This window comes from Pelobates fuscus, chromosome 5, assembly GCF_036172605.1.
Source record: "Pelobates fuscus isolate aPelFus1 chromosome 5, aPelFus1.pri, whole genome shotgun sequence".
Classification (NCBI taxonomy): Eukaryota; Metazoa; Chordata; class Amphibia; order Anura; family Pelobatidae; genus Pelobates; species Pelobates fuscus.
In genome coordinates this window covers 92,660,858-92,674,893 of record NC_086321.1, presented here as the reverse complement: position 1 = coordinate 92,674,893, position 14,036 = coordinate 92,660,858, and the positions used below count along the sequence as shown (strand labels likewise).

Genomic DNA, 14,036 nt, shown 5'->3' with positions numbered 1-14,036 from the left:
TACTGTAGGCAGCAAGCAGTAAAAATTTAATTTGATAAATTAAACTGAATTATCATAAACAATTTTAGATATTACAGTATTTTCCATATATAAGGTACACTTATTCATCAAAAACAAACAACACCTACTAATCAACCGTATAAACAACACAAATGACAATTTTGTTCCCTGTAGTTAACAGGTATGCATCAACAGCAACAAAGGAAAATATTTGATTGAAAGCCAACATATATAGAAAAGATGTAGGCAATAAAAACATATGTAATGTGACAAACCGAGAGTAAGCCTACAATATTAAAGGAACAATCCAAGCACCATAACCACTACAGCACACTGCTGTTCATACAATCAGTTTCTGGCTCTTTACAGGCTGTAGGGGAGGCAGCGAGTGGTGGCCAGTGCAGCTCAGGTAAGAAGAAAAACTATTTTAAAATGGTTTAACTACTCACCATGGGTTATGGGTACTCCTGGCACTTTACCCACTAAAGAGTTCTTTAGTGGTTATGGTGCATCAAGTGTTTCTTTAATGCTCTTCATACAGGTCACCCTACACCTCTTAATTTTCAGCCACATAGCCAGTACATTACAACACTGAGCAGTAGTTGTTGTGGTTCTTTCAAGATATATTTCCAGTACTTCACACGATGTTTTACAGCAGTTCTAACAAAGGAAACAGTTGCCAAGCATATCCAATGTTCATACAGATCTGCACAATTACAACAAGAACTGAAACTTGAAGAATTGCATTAGAATTCTTAAAAAAACAAAAAAAAATGAAACCTGAGCTCTACTCTTGATAGTGAAGCATGTAACAAAAAAAAAAGGTGATTGAATTGATTGAAACATTCTATGAACAATTAGCACAGATGAACTTTTTGTTTTTTTCTAATATGTGTCTAAATGGGAAGGAAAAAAAGTAAACTTGCATTTCCCAAAGCCTTGTTTTATATTTGATTTAGTGTATTCCCTGCACCACTGCTTTCTCTGTGTAACCTACACAGCTGGATTAAAGGGTTAAATTTTCTTCAGTGAATGTAGAACAAAATAATGCAGTAGGGTCACGATTTCCAGGACACACGCGGACAACGTTCCACCAGGGAACGTTTAAAGATTTATGCTATTATATAGGGCATACTCCAAACACTATTGGAGTTTATGACAATCATTCTGGGTTCGTCGTGTTTTTTATAGTTTATGGACTGGCAGCGACAAGTAAATGTAGTTGCACCGGTAAATCTTAAACAGTGACTAGGAGCAAACTGCAATCTGAAATGTTATGAACAAGTAGAGTAATCAATGATTCCTGTGTCAGAGAGCTATTCTGCCAGAGCTGCAGCCTTGTTGTCCAAAAATCAGAATGACGCTGCTGCCATCAGCAGTTTACTATCTGCAATAATTACTGCAAGGCGCATAAACACAGAGTTAATATGTAACATATATAGTTCAAGGATACATTAACAAGATTTACTATGTTAACTGCAGACACAATGGAGACATTTATCAAAGTCACCTATTTTGGGAATTTATTTTTAGTCTTTAATGGTAAATTCATACAGTCTCTTGCATGATTTATTCATTTGGGCCTTTTTCATATTTGCAGTGCAGTGCATTCCATTTATTAATGTTTAAATTCTCCTCCCACCAAAAAAAAATGTAAAAAAAAAAAAAAACAATATTTTTATTTTCTGGTGCAAACACTTCTATTTTGATATTGAGAAAACTGCTGAACATGTGCAGAGTGTACACACAATATAAATTTTTATTTTTTCTATTTAATCTATGAATAATACACTATTTGCATTATTCATTACGGTTCCCACAAAAAGAACATGTGGAAAGTAAGGTTTTACTTAACCTAATCCAGCACTGGACGAAGCTCCTGGCGCAGCATAGCGTGCCCCCATCTGACATAGGGAAAACGCACCAAGGCCCAGTCAAAGGTTTCTCATAGAGGCACTCTGTGCCAGCCAAGGTAGGGAAAAGGGTTAAAGCGGCACACCACAATCGACTTGCTCTGGTATAGCTCGAACCTTACTAAATATCTTCGGCCTTTATCCCTGACCACAAATGTACAGGCAGTATGCCTGGAGTTGTGGGAGGGGTTTTGTCCGTCCCATACCTGATATTTTGATTTCTAAATAAAGTATTAAGTAGAGTTGAGCGGACACCTGGATCTAAATAAGCAGCCGCTTAGTAGAGGACTCCCTAATTCCCACGGTATTGGTCTTTCAGCCACATTTACTAATACTAAGTAAAGATTACCTAAACGGTGATCCAAAAAAAATTGGAGGAGGGGTACCTAATGTCCTCCCCCCGGCCCCCACCCCTGAGCGGCGGGTGGGGGCCCTAAATAACAATAAGGGGGGGACCTACTGTCCTCCCCCTGAGCGGTGGGTGGGGGCCATAAATAAAAATTTTGGGGAGGGACCTAATGTCCTCCCCCCCAGCCCCCACCTCTGAGCGGTGAGTGGGGGCAATAAATAAAAATCCCCCCCCCCCCTTGCAGGTGACTAGAGGTCCCCAAACCCCTAGTCACCCACCTCCGCAAAAAAAAAAAAAATTACCCCTACCTAACCCCCTCATCCTAAAAATAAGGAGGGGGGACCCTTGTCTAAATACCTGCGAAAAAAAAAAAAATAGACTTACCATTTGATGTTTTCTTTCTTCTAAAATATTTTTTCAGCCCCAAAAAAGGGCAAATAAAAATCCAGAATAACCACACTTAAAAAAAATAAATAAATAAATAAACTAGCGCAAAAAAAATAATAATCCTCCTTCACCCATGGAGGGCTCAGCGCAGACTGAGCTCTGCAGGGCGGGGGAAGGCTTATAAAGCCTTTCCCCGCCCTGCAATTAGGCTCAGAGCACTTTGATTGGTGGGTTTAAGCCATCGAATCAGAATGCTCTGACAGGTAAGTCTCTACATTTACCTGTCACAGCACTCTGATTGGTTGGCTTGAAATCCACCAATCAGAGTGCTCTGTGTCATTTTACACAGCGTGGGAAAGTTCTTTGGAATTTTCCCACACTGTGTAATTTGACTCATAACACTCTGATTGGTTATTTAATCCACCAATCAGAGTGCTCTGTGTCACCTGGGAAGGGGGGGGGGGGGATTTATGGCCCTCACCCACCACTCATGGGTGGGGGAGGGGTGGGAGGACAGTAGGTCCCCCCCCCCCTTATTGTTATTTAGGGCCCCCTACCCGCCGCGCAGAGGTGGGGGCCGGAGGAGGAGGACATTAGGTCCCCCCCCAATTTCTATTTATTGCCCCTACCCACCGCTCAGGGGTGGGGGCCGGGGAGGGGGGGGGACAGTAGGACCCCCCCCCTTATTGTTATTTAGGGCCCCCACCCACCGCTAATGGGTGGGGGACGGGGGGGAGGACATTAGGCCCCCCAATTCTTATTTATGGCCCCCACCCACCGCTCAGGGGTGGGGGCCGGGGGGGGGAGGACAGTAGGTACCCCCCTTATTGTTATTTAGGGCCACCACCCGCCGCGCAGGGGTGAGGGCCGGGGGGAGGACAGTAGGTCAAATGCTTGTTGATTGGCTGCCCTACCGAACTCCAACCCGAACATACAATTATATGTCTGTGTCGGGTCCGGGGTCCAAAAAAGTAATGTTCGTAAAGTTCGGGTTCGCTCAACTCTAGTATTAAGATTAAGCAGGGCAGCATGGTATTACAATATTATTAAGGGGAGATTTAACAACAAATGAGAAATCAATACAGATTTTGGCAGGAACAATAGGTTGATGAGGACCCTGCTCAAACGACCTTACAATTTAGAAAAACACAATAGCAAGGGGAACATGAAGTATAGTAACCAAGCTACAAGGCGGAAAAGTAGCATTGTTGGAAGGTTAATAAATTAATTTAAAGGTATCCATTCCATAAATACACAAACATTTATCTTGCCACTAGCATTGTTTAGTAGTAATTCACCCATGGTGAGTGTTTAATGCCTGGCTAATAACATAGGACTTGAAACTGTATGTCCTGCACAACATACTGCTGCAGTCTCACTCCGCTTATAAACATGGAACATATTGTAAGCATGCTAGCATATCTTTACTGCTGCCAACCTTTCGTTTTCTCTGTTAATTATCAAAGTGCACCCTTCCACCAGTAGGATCTTGGACAATTGCCTGTTTGACAGCTATTCATCCAATCCTGGGAACAGTATATACATTTTCTTCTCAAGTACTCCATATTGGAATTAAATAACCCGTTGTACAAGTATCCTCGGATACTACAAAAATGCATAAGGCCTCAGAGGAAGCAAATGTTAAAGAATAAATAATTGTGGTAGCTTTTTTTTTTTATTCTATGAGAGAAAGGTTTCAATCATTTGTAAAAGGAGACATATGCTGCTACAGACTGAAAAAGATCTTTTGGCAAGGATACTGATCATATTTATTGCAAATCTGTTGTTGGATCATAACTCCCTCAACTCCATATGGCTGGCACAGGATTATAGCCTAGAAATATCATGACAGCTAGTGGTGACTGGGAGCACCTGCTGTAGGTGTAAATGTATCCCACCAATCCAAAAAGTTCTGAATTTTCATTAGGATAAGCAGGATGTAATGAAGAAAAAAAAAAAAACACGGTATTTTATTTATAAATATACATATTATATATTATAGACACACACACACACACACACACCCCATCTTATTCTGAATTTAGTATATCATTAAAAGACATCTCACCATAATTCCAAGCCATCTTCCAGAAGGTATACATGTGGTGGCTGTAAAACATCTGTGCTCAGCTGAATTATAGGAAGGAGAAAAGGATACAACGTTTTGCTTTCTTCCCCTAAACCCTGTTAAGAAAACAAAAATGACAAAGATTCGAATGAGTTGGTGTGCCCTAATCTCCTTATTAGTAAATGCAAACAGAGGGTCCCACGAGTCTACACAACATGATATGCTGGAGGATTTTGACATGTCGATCCAACTCACAACATTTCCTCCCCAATATAAAGAGCCTCAGAAGAAACATACATTTGCTGGAGATTCCACCACAAATGAACAGATTGGTACTATACCTAACCGAAGGTGAAAAAGCAATTCACACAATTTATGGATGACAGGTTCACTGTAATAAGGAATGAGAACTAGAATGCTCCATCTCAGATATTGAGAAGGATCCTACACTTCTGTGGACTTGAATATTCTGTCTTTTTCTGCATGACAAAACCTTTGTTAAAATATTATACACTAGAAAATAAAACAAAAAGGAACACACAAATGTATTTTTATTTTACAGAAAATCTTTCGAAAGAAACCAGCATGTATGGCTCCTGCTCGTAACTCCACGATAACCACTTACTGGGGCCTTGGAAATATAAATTCACCAGAATTAACTGCCCAAATTGCCCTTCGTGCTCTACAAGAAGCAACATGTCTCCAAGGAAGATTAGGCATTAATAAATAAATGGTTCAGTAATTTTATATAAAACATCAAAGTCTATTCACATAAATGTTCTGGACGTCATATGTATGAAGAGCATAACAATGTTAAGTATCATTTACTTTATCGCAGGGTCATTTCGACAAATGTATTAAACCGGTTTCGAATTAAACTATTCTAGGTTTCTGTGTACAATGAAGGGTCCAGACAACTTACCTTAACAAGATGAATTAATGTTGTCAGAATTGCACACCTCAGCATATTATGTTCTTCACTCTGCTTCCAAAGGACAGGCAAATACTGAACAAGACATCCCACAAAGGGCCGTATCTATGAGAGAAACATCATACATAATCTGCAAATCACTCATAAAAGGAGATGGATCACCAGCCGTAAAATTTACATTCTACCCAACCTTCCCCCCCCCCAAAAAAAAAAAAACACTATGAAAATAAGTTATTAAGAGCAAAGCAGCCTGAAAAGTATTAATATGTTGTTAAAATTCCAAAAAATATATTTTTTAAATATACTATATAGTTGTTTTTTTTTACTTAAGCACTAAGGAATAAATAGGCAGTTAAAATCTCCTAATTAGTTTCTCCTCTTTCTGTCTCAGTAGAGATTTTTTCCAGAGGCTCAAGGAAGCAAGGTGAATGGTTAGAGTTAGGACCCACCTAGGGGGGTCTGCCTTGACGTTGGCAGGTGGGCTCATCCTCTCATGGCCATTGGAGGTAACTAAAAAACCTTCATTTGTTTAAAAATACATAGGGATTAAGGAGAGAGCGCAGGTAGCGTGTTTTTCTTTAGTTTCTCCTCTAGCCTATCCCTAACTCATTCAAGTTATGTATCAGTTAAAGTAAAATTTATTTAGAAAAAAAAAGTAAAATATATATTATTATTAATTTATTATTATTTTATTATTTATATAGCGCCACCAAATTCCGTAGTGCTGTACAATGGGAACAGGTAAATATGTGACAGTTTTAATGACATCCTAAAGCATTAAAAAGTGTGAAAATAGCGGTTTGTAATCTGTTAATTAAAACTTAGGTGATAAGTGCATATTGAATAGGGTTAATTAATTTGATTTAGATGGAAAAAAAGAATAAAAAAAGATTTAATTATAAAAGGAAACTTTCTATTCTTGTTTCTATTTTTTTGTTTCTATTATCACTGCTAGAAAAAGGGGTGTTTCATTATAAATTGTACTTTACAATACATTTCAAAAACCATAACTGTTTAATTAAACATTACAGATTAAACGGTGAATTGCTGCAAATTCAAATCCAAAATGTAAGCAAATACAGTCAGCTCTGACTATAACGGAGATACATTTTACAAAATCAGCCATGATAGATTAAATTTAGCAATTCAATTTGATTACCACATATAAAGGATTGAGATATAAAACCTGTCTCAAAGGATAATCATTTTTATTTTAGCCATATTCTTTGCTGCAGAACTAAAGGATCAGAGGCAGTTGCAACTAACCCAATATATACTAAATTCCACATTTATGAAGAAAATTTGGTTACAGACGAAATAATGTCTTATCCAGTATTATATTTTCTTGATTTAGTAATTTTTTTTTTTACATTTATATTTTTTTGTTTTCATAATGCAAGTTGGGATACAGAAAGGAAAAGGGGTGGGTTAGGTAGGGTACACACTCGTTCTGTATAACCGCAATGGTTGACATTCATTATTACAGAGGACATTCCAGTTACAGTGATTCACATCAGTACAGCAGTATTTAGGTGTAGTCATAGTGTATTTCTTATAGCTACCTCTGTTGTGTGGCTCCATTTAATAATATGCTAGTATTGGTCCCAAGTACCTACTTAAGCAGTATATTCCTCTTGCGATGGGTTGGTAGGGCGTTATTGTCAGCTCTTGTGAGCTTTTCAGTATGTCGCTAATGTGTTGTTAATCACAGGGTTGGAGACCTCCTGATTGTGCGATCAATAGCGTAGGTTTCCAGTGTAGTGCAATCAGATTCCTTGCAGCTAGCATAGATAGGGCTGTGATTTGTATCTGCCCTGGGGTTAAGTGATCAGGGAGTAAGAGTAGCAGGCAGGTAGTTTTTGTTAGTGGGAATTTAGGGATACCTAGCTTTTCCAATACTGGGCTCACAGCTGTCCAGAGGGGTTGGATGTCACTACAGGACCACCACAGGTGTATCAATGTTCCCCTGGATGTGTTGCACCTCCAGCAAGTCAGAGGTGTATTGGGGTAGATGCGGTGGAGCCTTTCTGGGGTCATGTACCAGCGGTATAGGAGCTTTTTATGGGCCTCAATATGCGTGTAACACTTCGTCCATTTGGGCAGGTCAGTGAGAGCATGCAGCCAGTCATTGTCTGTCAGTTCCACCTCACAATCTGTCTCCCATTGGGCTTTATGTGGATTTGGTTTGGCCATTGAGAGTTCTTGCCATGATTTATAGCATAGCGTGGGTGCCTTCAGTTTAGTAGGTGATAACCAACACCTGTCTAGAAGTTGGTGAGAGGTGGCCCGGGTTGAGCTGCGTGTCTTTTGTGAGAGTGGTGTGTGCCTGTAGCACACTTTTCAGTTGGAGATAGGAAGAGATATTGTGGTTCGGGATCTGCCACTGGGTTTGCAAGTCTGGGAACGGCACTATTCCCTTGACATTTATTATTTAAGATATTTTGGTTATCCCTGCGTCATACCAGTATTTGAGTGGGATGTCTGGAACCACCGCCTTGAGAGCAGAGATTGGGGATTTGGGGTGAAACGTGTTTCTATGACCCATAGTCTCCATGAAGTCGTCCCACATTGTTATTGTAAGTTGTGTAGTTGGGAATAGGTCGTATCGTTTGGCTCTAAATTGTCTGGGTGTCCACAAGTAGTCAGTTAGGGACTGTTCTTTAAATTGTGCTCTCTCCATATCTACCCATTGGATTGTGTTCAGTTGAGCGTGAAGGAAAATTCCTGTTGATAGGATTGCGGCTCTGTGGTATTGTTTGATATTTGGGAGACCTACACCCCCTAGTCGAGGTGCGGTCTGTAGGAGTGCAAAGGACACCCTAGGTCTCTTGTCATCCCAAATAAATGTACCACACAGTTTCTGCAGTGATTTGCAGCACTGTGTGGAGATCCCAAGAGGCAGCATCCGAAAAACTTAGAGGATATGTGGAGGGATCATCATTTTATAAATGTTGATTTTTCCCCAGCCAGGAAAGCAACTATTTAGTAAATGTTTATTGTGTAATACCAGGATATATGCAGCATAATTGAAAGAAAAAAATAAAATAAAATCATACCATTGAGGTATACACATATATTACCATATGACAGAAAGATAGAGTTATATATAATAAAATAGATAACGTTAAATAGAGAGATAACTAGAGAAAGGGAGAGAGAAAAAGACAGAGATAACTAGAGAAAGGGAGAGAGAAAAAGACAGATAAAATTGTAATTGCAGTTTTTCCTGGCACAATGGAGAGGCTAAAAAATGACTATTTTTGATAGTTTCTCTGTTGTCTTACCTATACGTACCATATTCTGCAATAGGATAGAGCATTAACGCTACACATTTAAAAATAGCTATTGTTGTGGTGTGCTTGTTATTTCCTCAGCATTTGCATGTACAAATGGAATTCAGCACTGAAAACTAGTTTTGGGTGATTTTGTTTTGGAATATAAAAGGTATGGTGTGAGGAAGGTAACCTATCTAGGATGTTCCTGTTGTATGTGTTTTAACAGTTAAAATAAAAATGCCTTTTAAATCTACATTGTGTTTCCTATTTACATACCGAAAACAAATCCAATGCAGGGCAGTTAATGTATTAGATATAACACGGTTCATGTGTATGAGCGTCCGACATATGCATTTGCAAATATGTTAATTACCTGCATGCTGACTCTCTCAATAACACATGATAAAACATGTAGGATCTGCATCTTCGTATCACACTCGGTAACTTGCTGAAGCAATTGGAAAATCAGGCTGAAAATGGATTCCAAATACTGAAACAAACAAATAATTATTTAAAAAATAGCACTAATTACTTTCTGTAAATAGAAAGTTTGTAAATTGATTAACATTTTAAAGTTATTAAAGGTTCGAAATGATTATTACATTAAACTTTGAGTTTTTAGCTGGATTTATGAGTATAAGTGGAAAGTAGAACGTTTAAGCATAAAACTTCAAGAAGTGAATAGCAGATACAGAAGAGACCTATACTGAGGATTTTCCAAAGGCAAACACATTAGAAACTAATGGCAGGGCGGGTAGGACACACAAACACATTTTGGAAACAATGTTTGGATTTACTGAACTCGGTGACGTGTAAATTATACTTCTAGAGCAGATATACAAACAAATCGTGGACATCAAAGAACATTAGAACTGAAGTTCTATGGCAATTTTTGACTGAGAGAAGTATTTCTCACTCCTTTTCTGATGGGAAGCAGATTGCTATAGACATGTAAAAAAGTGACATACCCATTTATGGCGTAACTGCTGCCTGTTCATTAATTTCCCTTTTTATAGTAAGTGTGTTTCCCTATTGTTTCGTGTATTGTGCCCACTCCCCGTTTGGGAGTGCTTCAACGAGCAGTACTAGAGTTACAGGTTGCCCTATATCAAATCTGTGCAAAAGAGGTCATCACACACTGCATGCTGGCAACCAACGTTATCAGCTTCTACTCTTGCAGTCAGTGCCTAAAGTAAGTTTCCATGTGCCCTCCCTTCTATACTTTAGCCCTCCTCGTCTCCCTGGGATAGTTAATGCTCTTTTCCCTCCTTCCATTCTCTACCCACCAGCCTCTCTTGCTCAGAGCGTGTGCATACACTCTAAGCTAGTGAAAATGGTCCAGTGAAATGCTTTTCTATGAGAAGCATTTGATTAGACCTCACAAAGGAGGCTTTGACGTCAGACGGGGATGTGGAAACCAACACAGGGAGCAGGGATGCTGGATCCTGGAGAAGTTTATAACTTATTTAATAGGGCTTTATTGGGAGGGGAACACACATATAATTACCAATACCCAACATTGCAATGTAAATTTAATAAAATATTTTATGACAAAGGGTTGGAGTGTCTCTTTAAGTAATGTTCTCCTTAATACACATTTACATACGGTACAGAACTACTACCAAAGGTACCAAACATATACATTTCAAAATATAAGATTGAGCTGGTTAAGCATTCCTTGTATAACTCAAAATTTAATATTCTCTTAATATCCTTTTAGTGGTATCTAGAAAAACTCGTTAACGATTTCCAGTGACTGGCAAATCCATCTATTGGTTTCCAGATTGGTATCTTTGCAAAAATATAATCTGGTGCTTAAAAGTAAAAACTGTGTTCAGTCTGCACTTTATAGTATTTTTAAGGGACAGGTCCACCTTGAAAAATGATCTAATAAAACATCAAATTATTTCAGAACTCCAGCGCCCACAGCATAAAACCAACCATCTGAAACTGTTTTAAAATAACAAGAGTCAATATAGGCAGCATGGTATTTTTATTTTTTCCTAATGCCCATGTATCTTAAAGGAACATTCCAAACACACGTTATTTATGTGTCTGGAGACCCTTTTTTTTTATTCTTTTTAAATTTATAAAATAGTTAAATGTAAAAGAAATTGTCACCTTTATAAGTGGGTGCCGCAACATCTAACCAGCTGTCAGTCAGTCAGAGAGCCGGGAGGATTTCTTCTGCTCTTGTTGAAGTGCCTTGAGCTGTAGGCTTACAGGCACCTGCGTGGCTTGACCACTGAGGCTTCTCAATAAGCAGCCAGATTGGTCAATCCGCTGCGGAACGATTCCTTAGAAAGACTGCAGACATAAGATCTACAGGCTTTTCTTTGGGTGGATTTTTACTGAACAATTACATTTTTATTTATTTTTTTCGTTTAACATTTAAACCCTCCCTTCACAATTTGACTTTATTTATGTTTCTAACCTTTTCACTCTTTAGAGATCTCTATATCGGAGTACCCCATTTTGCTCTTTACGGTTCATGTCGGCAGTTACCCCTTCAGTGGGATATTTGACTGATGGATTGTGGGTAAATTTAATTGATAAAGAAACCTCTATTATGCTCCTACCATTGCAAAAGATTTCATAAGTTCATGCACCACATAAGGAAATGCAGTCCCCAATTTTTCCTATGAATTAAAAAATCTATATTACTGAACAAAAATACATGTCTTTTATTCATATAATGCACCTTACCGGCAAAAACTGTTCTGTCCTGAATTCAAAATCATCAACTGGTAAACACATGTTAAGGAAATATGATCAAAAAAGAGAAAATACGTATTTGTTATAAAAGGAGACAACAGCAGTAATACTGCACAAGTAAATGGTAGAAGATGTGCATTCTAAAGGTAGGAAAAAAAAAAGAGTGACTCCACTAGATGGAAAAGTAGATATGAGGGAAGAAATGTGTATTCAGTCCGATGGTGAGCAGGTAAAATACAGTGGTCAGTACACACAAAAACAGGTTACTCGTGGACTTTGTCTTCACAGACACTGATCATTACAGTCTCTCACTCTGCTGCCAACAGCATTCTCTGCAAAAGATTACTTGAGGAAAGATTATGGCTATATAGAATGTGCATCAGTGAGTCTCTGTGCAGGCAGCTTAATGTGAAATATGTTGCTCCTGTACCAAACACTGTGAGTTCCTTACAGAAATACTGCAAGTCACTACGTACGATAACTAGGCTGAGAACCATACTCTCAGCTTTTTATGAAGATTTACTTAGAAAGTATCCACCTAGTGATAGGTAAAAGTCACTTGTCCCTCCTGAAGAGCACAGATTCTGCTTAGCACTAAAATGTTACCCCATCGCCTATAACTCTATACCATTACACCACCACATCTAGCTCCTACTGTGGGCACAAGGCAAGACTGATTCATGGATCCATGCAGTTTACACCAAATTATGAACTGATTTTCTGCATACAACAAAGGAAAAATAGTCTTTGCACAATATATTGGCTAGTGCATAATTTGACGTATGGGGTCTGTGTGTGGCTATATTATGTCAAAGAATAGATAGAGTGCGTGGAATTGGCTTGGCCTACAAAAGCATAAATCCATCACTAAGCCCAAACATGCTCCACAATGTTGTACCCATTGAAAGGATATCCAACTTCAAGGTTGTTGCAGTTTCAATTCGGACCTGAAAAACAAGAAGCAAATTTTAGTTGTGTGTGACGTTTCAGGGCATGTTAGAATATTGAGGATATTCTGTCAACTAGATTGTTCTTTGTCAAACACCAGCCAAGTGCATAGCATTATGAATTAATATACTTTACATGCAATTGATGGTTGGAAAACATCCAGACACAAAAATAGTAATGTTTGCGTCTGGTTCTCCACGAGTATTTATCATTTTATCTGCATCGCCAACTTACGATACTTTAGAAATGTTGCATTAGTGTTGATGTTTTGCACAGTCACAAATTCTGACTGGTTACTTTAACATGTTTATCAGCAGCTGTTACAAAAAATGAACATCATCCACTACTGAACATGTTACTGAGTGGCACATATAAAATTACAAAAGGAACTCCAGCCTTATCAATATTTTATAACTGCAGATACTATAAACCTTGAGCAGGAGGAATGCTAGTAACTGCTCTAAGAGTGAAGAGCTGTTAACCATATCATGATAAATGCTTCTTACCCCAGATACATCCTCAAAGTCACAGGCACACGAATACAATTAGCTATTTAAGGCCTCTTCAGAGGAGGCAAACACTTGCAAGTAATTCCCGTAACTATAATACACCTATCAAAGCAGCAAATGCAATTGATTTTAATGAGTGTGATATATCTACTGCTCACAAGATTTTTACAGTCAAAGAATTTACTTAAAAAGGCTTGCAAACAGCATGGGCTGCTCTAAGTTTTGTTTACCCATTTACAGAAAACAATTTAATTATTATTTTTTTTTATTTTTTTTTTAAAAAGGTCTTCTAAATAACATGTCTAACCTTTGTTTCAACTACTTGCCGATTACTTGTCCAATGAAATTAAAAACCTGAAGTGTATACTGTAAATGTCATGTTTAGCTAATTTAAACGTCATCCCTATTCACAAGCTGGGATATCAAGCATTTACTGCGACATTGTCTAAACAAAGGCCGAGAGGATAAAATGGATCATTGCCCTTTCAGCCTGGACATATGTAGCCAAGCCATCTGCCTCGTGAACTGTGCCTCTGCCTATATCACGATCAAAAACTGCACAAAATGGTCTTTCTGATTTGGAAAACGCAGCTCAGCTGCGGCTGCATCAGTGGCCATCAATGTACCATAGCTCTACATATTTATCGTTGAATATGTTTGAGAAAGTATCATCTAGCCATTCTTCAAACACAGAGCTATATTTTATATGAAAATCTCTCAACATGTATTAGGAGTATTTTGTCAATTATGGCTATTTTTTCCCACTACTTTTTATTTTTTCATGTTAAAAAAAAACCATTTTACTTTAACTGCTCCGGCAATATTTTATCTGGAAAGCAGGTTGATGTGTGTGCAATGCATGGGTAGGAATAATGAAATGTCTCTATAAGCAGAAAGACCATGTCATTAAATGCAAGGCTGGATTAAAGTTTCAGGTGATT

At 38.4% G+C, this 14,036-nt stretch overlaps 1 protein-coding gene across 1 annotated transcript in view; it reads right to left on the bottom strand.

Annotated features, from left to right (window-relative positions):
• IPO11 (importin 11) overlaps positions 1-14,036 on the bottom strand; it is a 417,607-nt gene that overhangs the window by 243,066 nt on the left and 160,505 nt on the right. Inside the window, exons 17-21 of the mRNA XM_063454060.1 lie at positions 12,537-12,585; positions 11,630-11,667; positions 9,297-9,413; positions 5,640-5,753; positions 4,718-4,833 (exon numbers count right to left, since the gene is read on the bottom strand). Of these exons, the coding sequence (XP_063310130.1) occupies positions 4,718-4,833; positions 5,640-5,753; positions 9,297-9,413; positions 11,630-11,667; positions 12,537-12,585 (434 nt within the window). The remainder of the gene's footprint in view (positions 1-4,717; positions 4,834-5,639; positions 5,754-9,296; positions 9,414-11,629; positions 11,668-12,536; positions 12,586-14,036) is intronic.